The sequence below is a fragment of the Meles meles genome, chromosome 16 (assembly GCF_922984935.1).
Source record: "Meles meles chromosome 16, mMelMel3.1 paternal haplotype, whole genome shotgun sequence".
Taxonomy (NCBI): domain Eukaryota; kingdom Metazoa; phylum Chordata; class Mammalia; order Carnivora; family Mustelidae; genus Meles; species Meles meles.
The window spans coordinates 81808275-81826080 of record NC_060081.1 but is presented as its reverse complement, the minus strand read 5'-3'; the positions used below and the strand labels follow the sequence as shown (position 1 = coordinate 81826080).

At 65.0% G+C, this 17806-nt stretch overlaps 2 protein-coding genes across 4 annotated transcripts; both read right to left on the bottom strand.

Moving 5' to 3' along the window:
• Positions 1-582: 582 nt before the first annotated feature.
• On the bottom strand, positions 583-8508 carry OGFR (opioid growth factor receptor). 2 transcript variants are annotated; one of them, XM_045981401.1, is made up of 7 exons: positions 8295-8508; positions 5623-5691; positions 4932-5010; positions 4011-4089; positions 3041-3107; positions 2385-2533; positions 583-1820 (listed from the first exon to the last, which is right to left on the bottom strand). In XM_045981401.1, the coding sequence occupies exons 1-7, from the start codon at positions 8466-8468 to the stop codon at positions 878-880; spliced, it is 1560 nt and encodes a 519-aa protein (XP_045837357.1). In that variant the 5' UTR covers positions 8469-8508; the 3' UTR covers positions 583-877. The 2 variants fall into 2 exon arrangements, with proteins under 2 accessions (XP_045837357.1, XP_045837358.1); XM_045981402.1 differs by having other exon boundaries at positions 2385-2455.
• Positions 8509-12373: 3865 nt separating this feature from the next.
• LOC123926320 (MRG domain binding protein) lies at positions 12374-17089 on the bottom strand. 2 transcript variants are annotated; one of them, XM_045980071.1, is made up of 5 exons: positions 16819-17089; positions 16118-16239; positions 14168-14249; positions 13774-13956; positions 12374-13349 (listed from the first exon to the last, which is right to left on the bottom strand). In XM_045980071.1, exons 1-5 carry the CDS (start codon positions 16964-16966, stop codon positions 13168-13170), a joined length of 717 nt encoding a protein of 238 aa, XP_045836027.1. In that variant the 5' UTR covers positions 16967-17089; the 3' UTR covers positions 12374-13167. The 2 variants fall into 2 exon arrangements, with proteins under 2 accessions (XP_045836027.1, XP_045836028.1); XM_045980072.1 differs by having other exon boundaries at positions 13774-13848; positions 16819-17084.
• Positions 17090-17806: the final 717 nt, after the last annotated feature.

Below are 17806 nucleotides of genomic sequence, written 5' to 3'. Positions count from 1 at the left end.
TGTGTCAGGAGGGGGACCCCGGCCAAGGGGGACAAAGCCTGGCTGAGAGCCCACTGGTCCTTGAGGACAGGGAGTGCACCCCGTCCCTGACAGTCAGAGGGGCCAAGGGGGTCCTGGTGTGGTGCGTAGGGCTACCAGGGTAGGGAGGAGGAAACAGCCACGGAGAACGCTGGGGAGCTGGCCCTGAGGCACCACAGCACACCCCAGACCACGGAAGGCAAAGATCTCCTCCAGACCCAGCGCCCCGTCAAACTGCTGCTCCCCCCGCTCAGCCCACCCGAGGAGACCGCACACGAGTCCCAGACCCTCTCCTACACCAGTGACAAGAGGCAGCCATGGGACCAAACGCCCAGCTCCAGAGGGCCCAGGAGGCTGTGTGGTCAGGGTGCCGAGGACAGACGCATGTGTTCGGGGGACTGCACATGGCTGTTTCCACGGGTGCTCACAATGGCCAAGTGGGCCACAGCTGGGCTAGGCCACTTTGCACCCAAGGGGCAGAAGCCCAAGGAGCAGTACCACAGGTCAAACTAGCCCCTTCCCGGACTCTGGCCACCCACAGCCCCGCTGGCCATGCTCAAACGCTCAAAGTCAAATGAGTTTATTCAGAAAAGGCCTCTGCACCAGACTAAGAAAATGACCCCCCCCCCAAGGCCAATTTACAAAGACGGGCAGGGGGCAGGGCACAGAGGCGGCGGCAGGAGGGGAGTTTGAGGTCAGGATTTCGAAGTCCTGGCGTTCCAGCAGCTGCGGTGGCCACCACAGTGGCCATCAGAGAGAGGCCAGGACTGCTGGCAGATGGCAACAGGGCTCCCCGGACCTGTGGCCCGGCCAGGATGCCCACGGGCACCCGCTTCTCTTAAGGGTTTCTGGGTTTGGTCTAAGGCCCCACCTCAGCTTCCTTATCTAGCCACGGTCCTGCGGTGGCTGAGCCCCCAGGGGCAGCCGGCTCCAGCCCTGCCCAGCCTGCCTCCTCCACCCCATTCTCACCCTCCTGGGCCTCAGGGCAGCCTGGCATGGCGCCATGCTGGGCAGGGACTGGCCTCTTGGTCCCACTGTCCCCACCATCGCCACCCACCGAGGCACCGTCCCCAGGGCCCTGATCCACCTTCCTTCTCTTCCTCACCTCCTCCGCCACCTTGGCCCCCGCGTCCTGGAGCCCGGGCTGCTCGGCCTCCCCAGGGGCCTGGCTGCCCACTTCCTGGGACCCCCCGCCAAGGCTGCCCTGGCTGAGGGCGCAGCCCTCCAGGTTCAGGGCAATCTTCTCCACGTCCAAGGCGCTCTGGGTGCCCGGCTCCCCTGGGGCCTGCTCCCGCCGGCTGGCCTCCAACTTCCTCTTCTTGCTCTCCTTGGGGCTCGGGGGCTCCGGGTCCTCCTCCCCGCGGCCCCCCGCCTCCCCTTCCTGGTCCCCCGCCAGAGCGCCGTCGGGCAGCGACGGGGCCCCGGGGGCCGCGCCGTCCCCGCCCTTGGCCCGCCCCTGCCCGCCGGTCCGTCCCGAGGCGCCGGCCTGGCGCAGGGGCTCCCCGCGGCTCCCCGCGCCCCCGGCCGGCCGCAGCCGGCGCAGCTTGTCGTGCGGTCCCCAGACGAACTTGCGCCGCGGCCGGAAGTGCTCCCAGGCGAAGCGCAGCAGCTGGCGCCGCTGGCGCGCGCAGCGCACGGAAAACACGAAGTAGTCCAGCGCGCTCTGGCGCACGGCCGGCAGCTCCCCGCGCACCAGCGTCTCCTCCAGGAAGAAGCGCGCCAGCGGGGCCTGGTAGCGCTCCAGGCCCAGCTCGCCCAGGGACTTGAGGATGCGCGTGATGCGGAGGTTGTTGTGGCTGTGCCTGGGGCGGGGGTGGGGGCAAGCGGAGGGGCGCTGGCGGGGGGGGCCAGGACTGTCCTCCTCCGGGCTGGCCCCCGGGGGTCTCCGCCCCCCCCCCCCGGAGAAAATGGCCTGGGGCTCCGGATGGTGCAGGTGGGGGCTGCGATGTATTTTCTAGAAGGCTGCTGCCCCTCGGCCCCGCGGAACCGACCTCCCCTGCCCCCAGCCCCGGCGCGCGGCAGCAAGGGACCCTCTAGAGCACCGGGCCTGCTACCCACCAGCAGGGGGGCTTGCTCCCTCCCCACCCAGCGCTTCTCGGCAGGGGTGAGGGGTCCCGTGCCTACAGCCCGACCCACACCCAGGTGGACGGTGAGGGCCCAGGTAAAGAAACTGACTTTCTCTGGGTTCTCACACCCCCAGTGTTGGGACCACCCCCACCTTGCAAACAAGGACGGTGCTCAGAGCCTTAGGCACTTGCCAGAGCACCCCTGCAGTCCCTCCTCCCCCAAAGTGCTCCCCACACCTGCCACGAACCTAGCACAGCCCCATCCCCCTCCCTTGGGGTGGAGCGAGGGCCAGTCCTTACCGGTTAAGGTTCTGGAAGCGCTTCTGGTAGTTCTGTGCTCGGCACACTTGCCCGGTGTCCCGGTCCTCCAGCTGGATCCCGTAGAACCCCAGCATGAGCTCGTAGGCCTGGACAAACCGCTCCCTGACCTCCTCGGAGCTTTTAAATGCCTGGAACACCCACCCCCCCCCGCAGGCCAGCGGGAGCTCAGGGGCCATTGCAGGCACAGCGGGCTGACCGCTGCCTCCCTCAGGCCCCGGTCCATCTACCGGCCTGGACTCAGACGAGAATTCAGAATGTGACTTTTCTTCTAGCTGCTACGAGGTCTCACTGGGGCCAGAGGCATCTGCCCCAGCTCCCAGAGGAATCCTGCCAGCCGCCAGGACAGCCTAGGGGGCTCCCAGGGGGGAGCATATGGCAGGAGACACAGTCTCCTCGGGTCCCCAGAGCCTGCCATCGCTCCAGGTGTCCTGCGCCAGCCCAAATCGGGCGTGACAAAGCCCCTGTCACCATGACTCTGCTCTCAGCCCTGGCCCTGGGCTCCCTGACTTAAGGCAAAGGGCTGAAGAGAATCAGATTTCTCTAGAAGCCTGTGGGGAGCACCGGGGGGCAGAGGCAAGGAACCGTGGACGGAAAAGGCTCGAGGGTAGGCCAGCTTCCCAGCCGGCGCCGCTCACCTCAATCTCCCGCAGCGTGAGGGGCTTGGCGTGCCAGTTCACTCCCGGTTCGCGCAGAGGGAAGAGCCTGTGGGAGAGGGTGCGGCACGGGTCCCATCGCGGCAAACACGGGCTCCCCGCCATGGGCCAGGTGCTCGCCAGCCTCTCGGGGTTCAAGGCTCCGCTCTTGATGGTCCGGCTGGACGAACCCGTGTCGTGGGCTCTCACGAGTCACAGCCAGGGGGCGAGGGCAGGAGGGTTGGGGGTGGGGGGGAGGCTGTTCTGGACCAGGGTGCGGGGCAGGGGCAGCATGGCCACGGGAGGCTCAGCGTGCACGCGCAGCAGGGCGCTCCAAGCTGTCCTCTATTCGCTTAAAGATTTAGTTATTTTTAGAGAGAGAATGGAGCAAGAGCGTGCAGGAGAGGGGGCAGAGAATCCTCAAGCAGACTCCCTGCTGAGCACAGAGCTCAACTGCGGACTCGATCTCATGACCCTGAGATCCTGACCTGAGCCAAAACCGAGAGTGGGACGCTAAACTGACTGTGCCGCCCACGCGCCCCTCCTCTTTATTCTTTCGTTCTTCTTTCTGTCTTGTCCTTAACATTGCAGAGCTGTTCCCCACAATGCTGTATGCCCAGGAGAGGCCCCAACCATGCCATCTTCAAATGCACAGCAGATTTGGGGGGCAATGTCAAGGGTCCCCAAGGCTGCCATGCTGACAAGGATCAACTCAGGGACGTTAGAACCCTGCCACCCCGAGCGTCCGAGGGGCTCTGCAGGGCCACGTGGCCTTTTGGGACTGGGGACCCAGTCTGCGTGCCACTCTGCCTGTCCCCTACGTCTGTGTTCAGCTCCCAGCCTCAAAGGCTCTGCACGGCAGCTGGACACACAGACTGCAGGACAGCAGTGGTGCAGTGGGGGCGGGGGAAGAGGGCGAAAGGCAGAGGGCACCTGCTCCACAAGCCCCGCCCCTCTGGCCCCGCCCACTCACCATTGGATGTAGGAGTGATTCTCTTCCAGGAGGTCATAGTCCTCCCTCCAGTTCTGAAGAATGTCTTCAATGAAACAGCCTGGGGACCCCATGGGGACAAGTCAGTGCCGAGCTGCTGGAAGCTACACCCCCCCGAGGACCTTGGGGCTCCAAAGCTTGTATACGTCTCATGTGACCAACTCCCCCAACCAAAGCCCTTGATTTCTTTGCCTTGTAGACGTGGGGCCTCCACTGCTGGCTGAGTGTGGACCCGGGTGAGAGTACCACGCTGGGCCTGGGGGCAGGAAAGCCCAGGAGGCTCCTTGAGAGAAGGACGCAGGGGTTCCAGCCCCACACCTGTCTTTGCAGAAAGGTGGCCTCACTGCCCCCACCAAGCCGTGGCCTGTCGGCTGGAATCTGACCTCAAATGGGGCGTGTAGCAGAGCCCCACCCCGTAGCCTGGCCTCGGGCAGGGCAGCTGCTGTTTCTGCAAAGGGCCAGACAGTGAATGCTTGAGGCCCCAGGTCCTGTGGGGCCCTGTGGGGGGAAGGCAGCCACGGACAGAGCATGGGCGAGGGGGTTCCTGGCACGTCTCAGACACTGATCCCTGAATTCCGTGTAGCTTTCACAGTACAGAACAGGATTCCATCTTACGTTTTTTCCAACCATTTGAAAACATACAATGATTCTTCCTTGTTAGCGTACACATGCGGCTTCCCCACTAGGGCGGCCTATTCACTGCCTGGCCCTGCACAGAGAACAGGCTGTGGGCTGGGGCCCGGGCGTCCCCCCAGCGGCCTCCAGGGGGCGCCGTGCGGCTGGCCGAAACCTGGGGCCCACCGGCGGGGACCCGGGGAGCGGGAGCAGGGGCAGCCAGTGGAGGGGAGATGGCCTGGACGCCCCCGCTGGGACAGAGACGCGGGCCGCCTGGCAAGCGCGCACCGTTGGGCAGGAACCGGATCTCGTTTCTGTAGAAACTCAGGTTTGGCATGTCACCGTTGCCGTCCCGTTCCATCAAGTCCTGAAGAGCCAGAGAAAGGTGCCCGTCGGAACGTCTCCAGACACGGGCTGCCTCCAAGGGTCCCTCGCCCTGGAACGCTCCTGGCCGGGGCAGGGGGCCTCTGCTCCGGGGCCCGCAAACCTCTGACATGCTGAGGGCTGGCGAGGACCCCAGGTACCCCGCAGGCGAGGACGGCAGCTCCCTCTGACCACCACCTTCCCCTGCTCGCGCTGCGGCCCAGGGCTGGCGGTCCCCATCCCCTGCTCCCCTTCCCCACCGGAGGCGGCTCAGGGCTTGCCTGAAAGTCAGGGTGCAGGGGCTATGGGTGGGGGCAACAGGAATGCCACCGGCACAGGCCCCAGCACGCGGGACCTTGTGGATGTGCCTGCCGGCTGGCACTGCCCCCGCGTTTTAAAGGCCAGGGCGTGGAGGCTCCGAAGCCTGGCCCGCTATCCCCGTCACCCCAGGAGCAGGGGAAGGAGCAGCCGCCCCAGGCGGGATGTGGGACTTCGTCCAAGAAGAGGTGCTGATGGGCACACGGTCTAGACGGCCTTCTCCGGGTGGAAGGTGGGAGGACGCTGAGCCGAGGGGGGCTGGCGAGGTGGGGGGGCGCCCCGGACAGCAGTTACCTACCGGGTAGTTGTGCCGGTACCTGCGTGTGTCCCGCATGGCTCGCCAGTTCCGGGACCCCAGCATCCTGGCCTGGGAAGAGAGGAGAGGGGCTGAGACCCCCGTGGGAGACCCACCAGCATGCAGGACCCACCCCTGGCGAGCCCCCATCATGGTGAGGGCAGCAAGGACCGGTCAGCTATCAACAAAACCAGAGGGGACAGGAGGGCATGCAGCGAGGTCGGCCCGCTGCTCGGCCCCTGCCGCCTGCCCCGGCTCTCGGGACGCCCAGGCTGACCCGCACATTCTTGGGACACAGACCCTCCCCCCGACTTCTAACTTCACGTCCGACCCCCATGTCCGCTGTTTATCTCTGCCTGCACCCCAGCCTTAGGACCCCCACGGGACCTACCCCATTGCTTCCTCTTTGCACTGTGCTCCAAGTTGTCACCAGGCTGTGTCCCCAAAGGCAGCGGTCTCACAGCCTACAGCCCCAGGAGGGGCCCCAAACACTTGTCTGACCAAGAGATGATTGACCGAGGCCCAGGGAACCAGTCCTGTCTCTGCCCAAGCCCGGAGCTCTTAGACCAGACCCCGTATCTCCTGTCCTCCAGTCCTGTGGCGGAGCCCCCTTGGCAAGACACAGAAGCTCCTCGTTGCCCTCCAACAGCTACGGCCCCTACAACGGCAGGCCAAGCACCCCGGGGTCCTGGGAAGGGTGGAAGGGAACTGGCGACCCGGACGCCAGGTCGGCACTGCTTGACCCATCCTGTTACAGGGTGGGAGGCATGAGCGAGGCTGAGCGTGGCTTGTGGTCCCACGGGCGCTGGCGAGGAGAAAAGGCCCAGACAGATCAAGCTCCTGGGCATGACAGGGGACCGCTTGAGCCAGGAAATACCTGGGTCCCAGATCCTGGAAGGAGCAGAAGAGCACTGGAAGGGAGGTTAGGAGGTCAGGACACCACCCCATTCCCACTCCCTAAGATCCTCCAAGTGGTTCTGAGCCCCAGCAAGGATCAGGGGGCGCCCCCATCCGCGATTTATAGACCAGGGCAAGCTGATGTTCTTGCCTATCAGCCAAGGGCCAGCAGAGAAAGCAAAACTCAGCAGAAGCTGGCCCCGCCCACCACCAGTTTCCTTTTCTCCTCCTCCCTGGGGCCAGCCAGGCGCCTCCCCAGGTCAGCGCAAGAGGGCCAGCCCCGCAGGTGCGCAGAAAACACAGCCCAGGGCAAAGCACCAAACAGCCATGCTAGGGCTCGGTCTGGGGCAGCTGGGGTGTGCTATGGATGGGGTGGGAGCGGGGGCTGGGGTAAGGGGAGGGGATTAGGACCTGAGGAGGGACAGAAGTGGTAGACGGCAGAGGACCGTGGGCACATCACAGGATGGCCGGGGTGCCGGAGCACTGCTTTAGGAGCCGGGCCCATGAGACCATAGCAAGGGCCGGGTCCTCTCACTCCGTCCAAGTGTGCATGTGGCCCAGGAAAAGAGCCCGATTCCTGCCCTCTGACTCCAGCCCAGTGACCCTGACCACGGCCCAGCCCATTTCCTACGGTGCCTGCCCCAAGCACCATAGATATGCTCAGGCTCCTGGGCTTCTTGGCAGGTCCAGGACCCCTCGGGTCCCTCTCACTGACCACTCCCCAACAGAGAGAGCCACCAAGAGCCGGAGCTCTCGGGTGCCAGTGGGAAACCCCCACCTGGAGAGCCTGCAGGCTGGAAATCAGACACGAGAATAAGCTCTCCTCCAGAAGCGACCCCTATTGCACTATGTCCCCCATAACACCTGGGACCCCAGCTGGAACCACTGTCCTTACACGGGGAAGGAAGTGCTGCCCAGCAAATCCTCCCCCTGGTAAGGAAGAGTAACACTAGTAACAGAAAAGTAACCAGTGGTAACCAGAGAAAATCAATGGCAACAAAAGTAACTGACAATGACAGGGAGTAACCAGTGGCAACAAAAGTCACCATGGTAATGACAATCAGTGGGGACAGAAGCAACTGCTGGTCCCAAGTAATCAGTAGTAACAAAGGGACAGCTGGTAAGGACAACCAGCACCCAAGTGTAAGCGGCCGCTGGTCACCACCAGTAACCCAGCGCCTCCCGGGCAGGCCTGGCTCAGCCAGGCCACCTCGTGTAGCCTCCAAGGCCACCTCCAAGGAGGCGGGAGGCCCCGGTAGGTGGGCGCTGCACCCCAGAGCAAAGGTGGGGGTGGGGCGGGCTGGCGCGGAGCCGGTGGGGCAGAAGCGGGGAGCACCGAGAGGCAGGGAGGCCGGGGAAGCAGGGGAGGGCGGCGCGGAGGATCTACCCAGAGACGGAGCCTCGGGCCTGGAGGTGGGAGGTGACAGAGAGGGGAGTCAAGAATGCGCCCAGGGCATCCCCTTGAGGAAGTGTCAGCGCACGATTCGGCTCTGGGGACACGGATCCGAGGGTGGCCCTGGATCTCCCTGCAAGGTCCCCTGGCTGGGCCAGAGCTGGGGGACGCAGGTCCGGGCAGATCTCAGGGTGTCCGGGGGTCTTGAGGGAAGCATGAGGGGGCTGTGGGCGGGGGAGAGGACGACAGCTGGAGGGAGAGCCAGGCCCCAGGCCGGATCTCCAGGGAGGACGGCGTGCCCAGAATGGGGCCTCGCCCCCACCTCGCGACGGCCGGGCAGGCCTGCCCGGGGGCGCGGGGACCCCAGCGCGCGTCGGGGCTGCACCTGGAGCGCTCCGGGCCGAGCCGCCCGCGCGTCCTCCTCGTCCTCGTCCTCGTCCTCCGCGTCCGCGTCCCCCGGGGCGCCGGCCTCGCCATCCTCGTCGCCTCCGGCGCTCGGGCCCTCGCCGTCCTCCTCCTCGTCCTCCTCCCAGGTCGAGTCGCAGTCCGGGTCGTCCATGCTCCGGCGGCCGCGGGACGCGCGCTCCGGCGGAAGCGAAAGTGAGCGAGGGAGGAAGCGCGGGGGCGGGCCGGGACCGGGGGGCGGGCCGGAGGGCGGGCCGGGGCCGGGGGGCGGGCCGGGGGGCGGGCCGGGGCGGGGCCCCCGCCGCCGCCGCCGCCTGCCGGAAGGAGGTCCCGGCTCCGAGAGCATCCCTCGCCCGCGAACGTCCGTCCGGAGGGACGCCCCCCAACCCCGCGGCCATGTCTCCCGGGAGGATGCTGCCCACCGGGGTCTCCCCGCAGGATCCCCCCACAATATCCCTTCCCCCTGGGAGAATGCCCCCCCCCCCGGAAGGATTTCTCCCCGAGGTTGTCCGTAGAGAGTGTCTTCCCTCGAGAGAATCCGTCCCGGAATATCCCCCTCCCCGCAGTATTCCCGCCTGGACACCTCCCCCTAGAGAATTTCCCCCAAAGTCCTCCTCTCTGAGAACGCGCTCCCGGGATGCCGTCTGGAGCGCCCCCACTCTAGATGCAGGGCATGTCCCTTGCGGATGCTCATCCCAGAGAATCAGTCCCCAGAATGCCCCCAGGACAATATTCCCTCGAGGAAGGCTCCCCCAGGAAGATTTTCAACCGGGAGGATGCCCACCGGCCGGGAGGCTCCTGTCTCCAGAATATCCCTTTTTGCAGGGGTGTCGTCCTACAGGAAGTCCCCCCAGAGGGACGTCTCTCCTGGAGGAAGTCTACCCACCTCCTTGGAGAATGTCCCTCCATGAGGATGAACCCCAGGAAGATCCCCTGGAAGTCCTCCCCAGAAGAGGCCCCAGGATACTCCCTGCAGGTGGAGGCCGGGGCTGCGGCCTCATCAGAGGCTCCTCTGGAAGGTGGTTTGCTTCCACGATCCCCCAGACTGTCCGCAGAACTCATTCTTGTGGGAACAGGATGGAGAGCCCCGTGTCTCTCCGATAGTCCACACCTGGGCAGTTTGCCTCTTCGAGGCCGGAGTGTCTTTCCAGCGTGCTGAGAGTCCTAGAACGGGCCATCCTCGTGGGCCTGAACTCTGTCCCATTAGTCTTGTGACGTTCTCTCCATGAAAAGCAAGCACAGGGGCTCCCCGCACTTAGAGGGAGGCATGCACAAAGCACCAAACACCAGGACTCAGAGATGACTGGGGGTCACCCTAAGGCCCCAGTTCAACACCCCCTCAGGGGCCTCTCTAAGGGCCGGGGGACGGCTGCTGTTGGAGGCCCTCTTTGCATGCACCCGCACATTCCGGACGCGGCTGAGAACCGCCTTCAGCCGCAACCTTCCCCAACACTGCGGGTCCCGTACTTCATCTCCACCTTGACCTCTGCTGGTGGTCACAGGACAGTGGGTGACCCGGTCCTCGAAAAGAAGGTGGGGACAGCCTCCCCAGGAAACATCTGTCTTCTAACTAGCTACTACACCACTTCCTAATGTCAAAAAGCTTAGCTAACAGTGGATGGCTTTTAGATGGACCTGGCCTTGAGGGTGACTTCTGGGGTCAAGCCCAGCCAGCCCCCGGGGACGCTGACCTCTCCCAGCCCTGCAAGCCCGATAACAGGCCCCAGGCTGCCTGTGCAGCCAGAGACAGCTGAGAACTCACCAGAACCTTCCAGTCTTGGCTGTGGGCACAGTAGAAGGCCTTTCTTGTGCAGGTCCGGACTCCTTGCTGGCTGGTCGACCTTTGTTAATTCTCTGGGTACACTCTCACTGGGCGGGAGCTGTCTTCACACTACCTTACTTTCTAAAAGGAGGATAGGGATGCCCTGAAGGTGCGGGCATCTGAGTCCATCTGTCTTTCTCTCTCTCTCTTTTTAAAGATTTTATCTATTTGTCAGAGAGAGAGAGAGAGAGAGAGAACACAAGCAGGGGGAGAAGCAGAGGGAGAGGGAAAAGGAGGCTTCCCACTGAGCAGGGAGCCTGATGTGGGGCTCCAACCCAGGACACTGGGATCATAACCTGAGCTAAAGACCGATGCTTAAATGACTGAGCCACCAAGCCATTCCCTTCTCTCTTTTTAGCTTTATTTTAGGGAGCGAGCGAGCCAGCAGCGGTGGGTGGGGGGTGAAGAGAGGCAGAGGGAGAGAGAAACCAGGTGGCCTCCACCTGAGAGGGAGGCCCTATTACCTCAGACCCCGGATTGCCACCTGAGCCAAAACCAAGAGTTCAATACTTAACTGATTGAGCCACCTGTGCGCCCCCATCTGGGCACATCTGCAGATGGTCTGCCCCAGGTGGCCAGGGCAGGGTTCTGGGGTGGGGTGGGGGGGCATCGCACATCTGGCAAGGCCAGCTCCTGGCCTCTTTCAGAAAAGTCCTACTTATGCGAGGGCGACACCCCCACGTCACAGACAGGATCCCTAGGCCGGGAGAGGTTCAGTGCCCCAGATGCCTGTGAATTTGACCTGAACTGGCTGCCGGGCAGGAAAGCTGGGATGGTGAGAGCTGGGCAGGGCCTTGGGCACTTGTGCGGGACAAGCCAGGGATGCTTGGGCTGGCCTCACCCCTGCTGAGGATTGCAGCCCCCACAGGCACAAGGGAATGGGGACTGGGCCCCCCAAAAATGCCTGAGCCAGGGGGTGGTGGGGACAGCCGCGCTTTTGTCATGATGGGCTCAGTACGCCCCTCCCCCTCCTCTCTTCGGCGTGCAGCAGACGTTAACTCACCAAACGAGGCACTAGGCTTTTCCAGCAAGTTCGAAGGGCCCTGAAGATATGGTTTCAGGTGGGGGTTTGCCAGCAAGCCTGGGGAAGAGCCCAATCTTTGCTGCTACCACTTTGCGACCGCAGAGCTGTTTGCCCATTTCCCTGAAGTTATCTCCAGGGACTGGGCTTCTGGCAGGCGCTACAATTCCCGCCACAGGACCTGGCCCAGAGCAGGCCTCGTGGGAGGGTTGCAGGGCACTGAGCTTGCTGGGACGCAGATCTCTGCTCACCTTTCCCCCTTGGACACACGTGAGGCATGTTCCCTGCTCAGTGGCAAGCACAGGGCCAGTCCCGTCTGGGCATCTGGGGGCGAGCGTGGGGTCTGCTGTAGCGGGTCCCACGGGACTGGCTCTCAGACCTCGGGAGGAACGCCAGTGGCAGGCCCACTTCCACAGTGGGGAGGTGACGTCTGGGACTCCATGCTGGGCGCTGACCAGGTTCCTGCTCCAGGAGATCACGTGCAGGAGGCCTGCCCACGCTCCACAGCAGGAGGTCAACCCGCGCCAAGCCTCTGCTCCTGGTTCCAGCGCAGCGTGGGCAGCTGGGCTGGACACGGGGGTGCTCCGGTTCAGGAGCCTGGACACAGCTGGTCTCTCTGCGCAGGGTGGACTGGGCCCTGCTGGGGAGAAGGGGCACCAGCGATGTGTTCAAGGCCACGTGTGTGATGGCGGGCCGGGTACAGGCCAGTCTCCGACCACGCTGGGCCACACTCGCTGAGTGGGAGGTTCCTGCTCTCGCCTGGTGGGCTGCTCCGCGGGCCGGGCTGCTGCTCCGAGTTGCTAGCAGAGGCTCTGGGTGGATGGGGATGCAGCTTCCAGGTACCTTGTCCACATGAAGAGCCTGGGACCAGGAGGGAGGGCATCCTCTTCTCACTCTGGCTGGATGGCTGGACCCTCCTCCGTGGAGAACAGATCCAGCCCGAGTCCCACATGGCCTGCGAATGAGGCCCCAGACGTCCCAGCTCCGCCCGCAGTCAGCTCCGCCCTGTTTGCCCCCCTCGCATTTTGTATTTGAAGGACCCGCCACACTAACAAAGTTTCCACTCTGGCCCTGTTTCTAGTTGGTGAACACATTGTATCGAGTGAACACCAGGAGGTCTGAGAGCATAGCCTGCATTGTAAATCTTGGGAAAAGAAACGCTTCCTACTGTTAGAAAAGGGGACTTATTCTGGCGCCAAAATCACGAGACCGCCGCTGTTCTTTCGTGCTTTAATGGTCGGCGCTCAAACGAAAGCACCTCGGCGGCCCGGCCGCAGCACCGCCCTCCACACACTCATCCGGCCTGTTCCCAAGGTCCCGGAGATACAAAAATAGCCCGTACAAACTCTGTTCCCGGCATGTAAAACCGAGTGGAGTGTCTCAGTACTTACTACCGAGCACAAAGCATCTCAGGAAAAATACAACACGTTTAACTTCTGCAGTATTTTTTTCATATAAAACACTAGTAAAATAGGCTTCTTAAAAATTAAATAGTGAAATACCACCAAATTATATACATCGTTACAGTACAAGTGAGTCAGGCAAAGTCTCCAGTTCTGGGTTTCTTGGGTGCAGGGGGGCAGGGCGGCCTGAGTCTCCTTCTCCCCAGGGGGCAGCCCGGTTAGGAAGAGCAGCTGACAGACGGACACACCGATGGACGGGGAGAGCTGCGTCGTCCAGCAAGACCAGTGCTCCCCAAAGAGAGAGCAGGCACCCTGCTCATCGCTCCGGCTGTCCTGCTCACGCCCCGCGCTCTGCTCCGTGGAGCCTGGACCACGGCCCGGCCAGGGGCCAGCACAGCTGGGGCTCACCCGCTGGTGTGGGGGAGACAGGCCCAGGCCCCCGGCTCTCCACAACCGAGCCAGCTCTGGTGTCTCGGGGCCCTCTGGGGCCCCAGGTGGTCACAGTGGGTCCCGCGGGAGCCCCAGGTGCCTGGGGGCAGGCGGCGGGCTGGGGTTGTCCGGCCAGGTGACAGCAGTGGCCCGGCCCCCTGCCGTGGCTGAGCCACGACTATGTTCGGCGCCGCTTGGCAGCGCTGGGGCTGGAGGGGTTGCTGTTCGCCGTCAGGACTTTGTCGGTGACCCGGCTGCGCTTCCGCTTGTCCGCCCCTTCCTTGGACCCCAAGTCCGAAGGGTTCTTGTCTTTGCTGGACTTTTCTGTTGCTTTCCCCAAGCTTCCTGAAGACGAAAAAACTGGGAGACAAAATCATTTGGCTGAAAACAGAATATCCAGAGTTTTATTTCATCCTCTTACCGAGTTCTAGAAACCTGCACCCACACAAGGCACTCTGGGCTGGCGCCGCCACGGGGCCTGCAGGGAGCTGGGGCCCTGAGGGTGCGCTCTCTCGCGGCCTTGGGCCGCAGGACCCTGCCCGCCTGCCCGCCGACCCCGCCTCGTGGAGCTTGGCCTGTGCCCGCTGCCTGGCAGCTGGTGCTGGACCTGAGGTCTCCGGGGCCTGCTCGAGTTGGGCCGCCCACGCCGCCACCCGAGGCTCCCACCCAAGCGGATGGAGGGCGGACAGGACAGCTCTGGCCACAAGTGGACTGGACACCCAGGCTGGGGATGGCGGTGCTGCCCGCGGGGCCTAGGGGAGGGTCTGGGGTGCCCCCCACTCACCATCGTCAGCCCCGTTGTGGGGGTCCACATCTTCCTTCATTTCCTCCTTCATTTCTTCTTCAATGACCACTTTTCCTGTGGGGCGACAGCTGACGTTTACCAAAGCGGTGGGAGACGCGGCCCTGCCCAATGCTGCGGATGGCTCAGGCCGGGGATGGCTGTGTCTCAGCTGCCGCCAGGCCGCTTTTAAAGAGAGCCGACTGTTCTTGACCGATCTCCCTCCAGTCCCCGAGGACCCCCGGACCGCCCCTTCCCCAGTCCACCTGGGCCAAGAATCACCAGGCCAGCGACCCTCACCTCCTCCCTGAGGCTCGTGACCTTCACCCTGACATCACCACCCTCGCCGCATCCTGCCTGCGAATCCCGGGCCGGACCCCAGCGCGCGGAGCCTCACCTTCTCGGACTTCGTGAATGATTTCTTCAGGAAGGACAAAGTTCCTCTCTGGGTTTGGGAATGGAAGAATCTCAGATTCGTGCTGATGGCAAAAACGGCGATTTTTGTTACAGAAGCAAAGAAAAAAAACCATGATTTTAGCAAGTCACCAAAAACGTGGAAGAGCAGCTGCGGAGCACCAGGGGCTGCGGAGGTGGCGGAGCGGCTGAACCACCTTCTGCTCCTGGTCTGCGGGGAGCTGGGCTCTCCCAACAGGCCCGCAGAAGGCAAAGCTAAGGTGCCAGCCACCAGCCAGCAGGGGGCACTTCTGGCCCGACACACCCCCTGCCCCCCACCCGGCCAACGGCGGGACGCAGTGGCATCAGAGGGCAGTGACCGCACTGAGGAAAGGCCAAAGGCCAGGGCACCTCCGGTCTGTCTTCGGAGCGGGCGCCCACAGGCACGGACGGTGTGCGAGGGGCAAGCCGGGCGAAGCAGTCGTCAGGGACACAGCGCTTACTGGAGTTCCACTTGCTCTACAGGTCCCAGGGGCCCCACAGGCCAAAAGGGATAGGGACCCTGGAGACACAGGACCCCCGGCTGAAGGGAAAGGGGAGCCGGCAGGAAGGAGTGGGCCTGTGAACGAGCAGACCCGCTCCTCTCTGCAGGCTGGGACCGTACTGGAGCCGGCTGCTAGCCCGCACCCCGGGCCATCAGCATCTGCTGGAGCTTCGGCAGCCCCACGGCTCCCGGGCCTGTGGGTCCCCCTGCAGCGGGGGTCGCGGACCTATATGGCCAAGGTCCCGCCTGACCCCAGCAGCAGTCCCAGGGAAGCCCAGGGGTCTAAGCAGGGGACAGCCTGGATGTCTTGCCTAATCCTGCACAAGGGACAGGCAGGAAAAAGCTGAGGAGAATGGGAGAAGGGCTGCCTGTCCGGGACCGAAGTCCCCAAGGGGTGCCCTGCGGCTCACCAAGGTCATGTGGACCTGGCGCTGGGTGTCCATGTCTGTCTCCCGGGCTGCAGCAGGGGCTCCCCCAGGACAGGAACCCCGCCACGCTCACGTCTGTATCTGGCTTCTGGCCCCCACTGGCCTAGAATCAGGGCCCGGGAAGTCTGGGGACAAGGTGACCCCATGACGGGATGGGTATGGGGTTAAGGCCCCCCGGGAAGTAGCTCGTTCATGACAGCTGGGCCTTGCGGCCTTCCTCACAGGCCGCCTCCCGCAGGCTGAGCATTCAGTCCCCACAGCACATCTGCCATCTTTGTCCCCTCTCTAGGATAGACAAGGAGATGCAAATGACCTGCCCACAGCCCCCAGGGAGCAAGGGCAACACTGGGTCTGGACAAACAAGGCCTCAGCTGGGAGGGCTGGTGCGGCTGGAGTCAGTCAGGAGGCAGAGCCTTACCTCCCCCTGCACAGATTCCCACCCCTGTGCGTGCCTCAAACTCCCACTCCCACACCACTCTCCAGGGGCCTTGGCCTCCTCTCGGCTCCGTGACCACCATCTCCCGCTGCCACAGGGCCTGGACCGCTGCCGCTCCTGGGCTGGGAACATCCCTGTTCCTTTGAGCCTTCCCAGTCGCCTAGTGAAGCTGCCTGCCTTCCCATGAAACCAGCTGTGGGTCCTTTGAGGAGGGGACCCTTCCTGCCTGGTTCTCACAGAAGCCACCAGATTCCCCTGACTCAAACTCAGATCCCACCACCTTCCTGCTTAGAGCACTGTGGGGCCTCCTGCCTCCTCCCACAGGCCTCAGCTCCCTGGTCATCTCCCTGCAAGGACCGTCACCGGCCACCCCCCCCCCCCCCCGTGAAAGAGGTTCTGCACCGGAAGCCAGCCACCGCCACCAGGGTGGGGTTTTGGAAACTGCTTGAGCTCCCTGGTTTAATTCCTGCTGCCCCCAGGGATGTGCACAGGCCAGAGGCCCCCAGAGGAGGAGCTGTGTCTGGGGGAGGGCGGGATCTGGCTCACCAGCGCTTGCATGTCATACATGGTGCTCAGATGGTCCCAGATGACCTTGGACGGGACCTGCCGACCAATGTTCTGGCTGAACTTGTCCCGGATACAGATCATGTGGAAGTGTCGGTTCACGCCTGCGGGAGAGAGGGGTAAGCCTGTGAGAGGGCGCTAGCCTGCACGTAAGAGGGGAGGAGAGAGGTGGGCGGCAGGCTCAGCAGCAAAAGGGCAAAGACGGGGTGAAGAGTGGGTGTGGCGGCGCAAAGAGAGGGTTGAGGAGGGGGCGGGGGTGGAAGAGCACAGGCGGGTGTGCGGTGCTGATGCTGCGGGAGGGGTGGGCGCAGCAGGGGACGGAGGGAGGATACTGGGCGGTGGGGGTGCAGAAGGGAAAGAAAGCGGCGACAGGAGGGTGGAAGCGGGCAGGAGGGGGCAGGAGGGGACAGAGTGGGGGATACAGCAGGGGCGCAGGAGGGGGCAGGGTCGGCAGCGGTAGGGACTAGGCTAAGGAGGGGACAGAGGGAGGGTGCAGCAGGGGTGGGTGGGGGGGTCGGCGGGGAGGGGGGGGGTGGGAGCAGGAGGGGACAGAGGGAGGGTGCAGCAGGGGCGGCCGGACGCAGGGGGAGGAGGCGGTGCAGGGGGTGGGCGGGCGTGAGAGGCCCCGCCCCGCGCCCCCGGCCGTTGCCCGGCCTGCCCCGCCCCCACGCGGGTCCGCTCACCGACGGGCTTGTGGCCCAGCATGGCGTGGAAGAGGCACACCTCCACCTCGGGGCTCCACACCACCGTCTCCTCGGCTGGGCTGGTGGCCGCCTCCCCCGGCCCCTTGTCCCCCGGCGCGCCGCCGCCGCCCACCTCGGCCTCCCCCATGGCCCGGCCGCCCAGCGACGAGCCCCCAGCGGGAGCGAGCGCGGCCACGGCCTCCGCGCAGGCGCACTTGCCGGGCGAGCGCGCGCTCGGCGGGTTTGCTCTCGGGCTCGTGCGCGGCGCCAGCGCAGGCGCAGCTGAGGGGCGGCCCCCGCGGCGCCCCCTGGCGGCCGGGCCCCGCGGCGCAGCGCGGTGGACGCGGGCCGACTGCGGAAGCGCTCCGGCGGGCTGGTGCTGGCGCCGGCGGCGCGGGGCCCGGGGCGGCCCCTCCAAGCCGTGCGCTCCAGGGGCGGGTCGGCGGCCGCACTTCGCCGACTGAGGCGCTTAGGGGGAAGAGCAGGCAACTGGCCACGCCCGCCGGCCTCGGCTCCTTGCGGCCTCCACTGCCCCGGCCGGACCTCGGCGCGGCACGCCGCACGGGTCCGCGGCGGGGGCGGGGCCTGCTCCGGACGGGGGCGGGGCCTGCTCCGGGGCGGGGCCAAAAGGCCGGCCGGGAGGAAGTCCCGCAGGAATCGGGGCATTACCCAATCAGGGCCGCCGGCTCCGCCCCGTCCCGCCCCAGCCACGCCCACCGGTGTTGGTCCCCGGGGGCGGGCGGCCGCGTCCTTCTCGTCCCGCCGGGCGCGGACTCCGGTCTGGGCGAAGTGCCCGGCGTCTCTAGGCCTCCGTCTCCTCCCGCGTGCAGCGGGGCTCGTAACGGCGCGTTCCCCGGGGGTCCTGCCGAAGGTCGGGCGCCCCGCCCGCTGGCCGCTCGGGTGCTGGCTCGGGCTTCCCCCCCGCCGAGCGCTGCCCCCCCCCGGCCGGTGCGGACTCGGGTCAGCCCCGCTCCCTCGGACGGCTCAG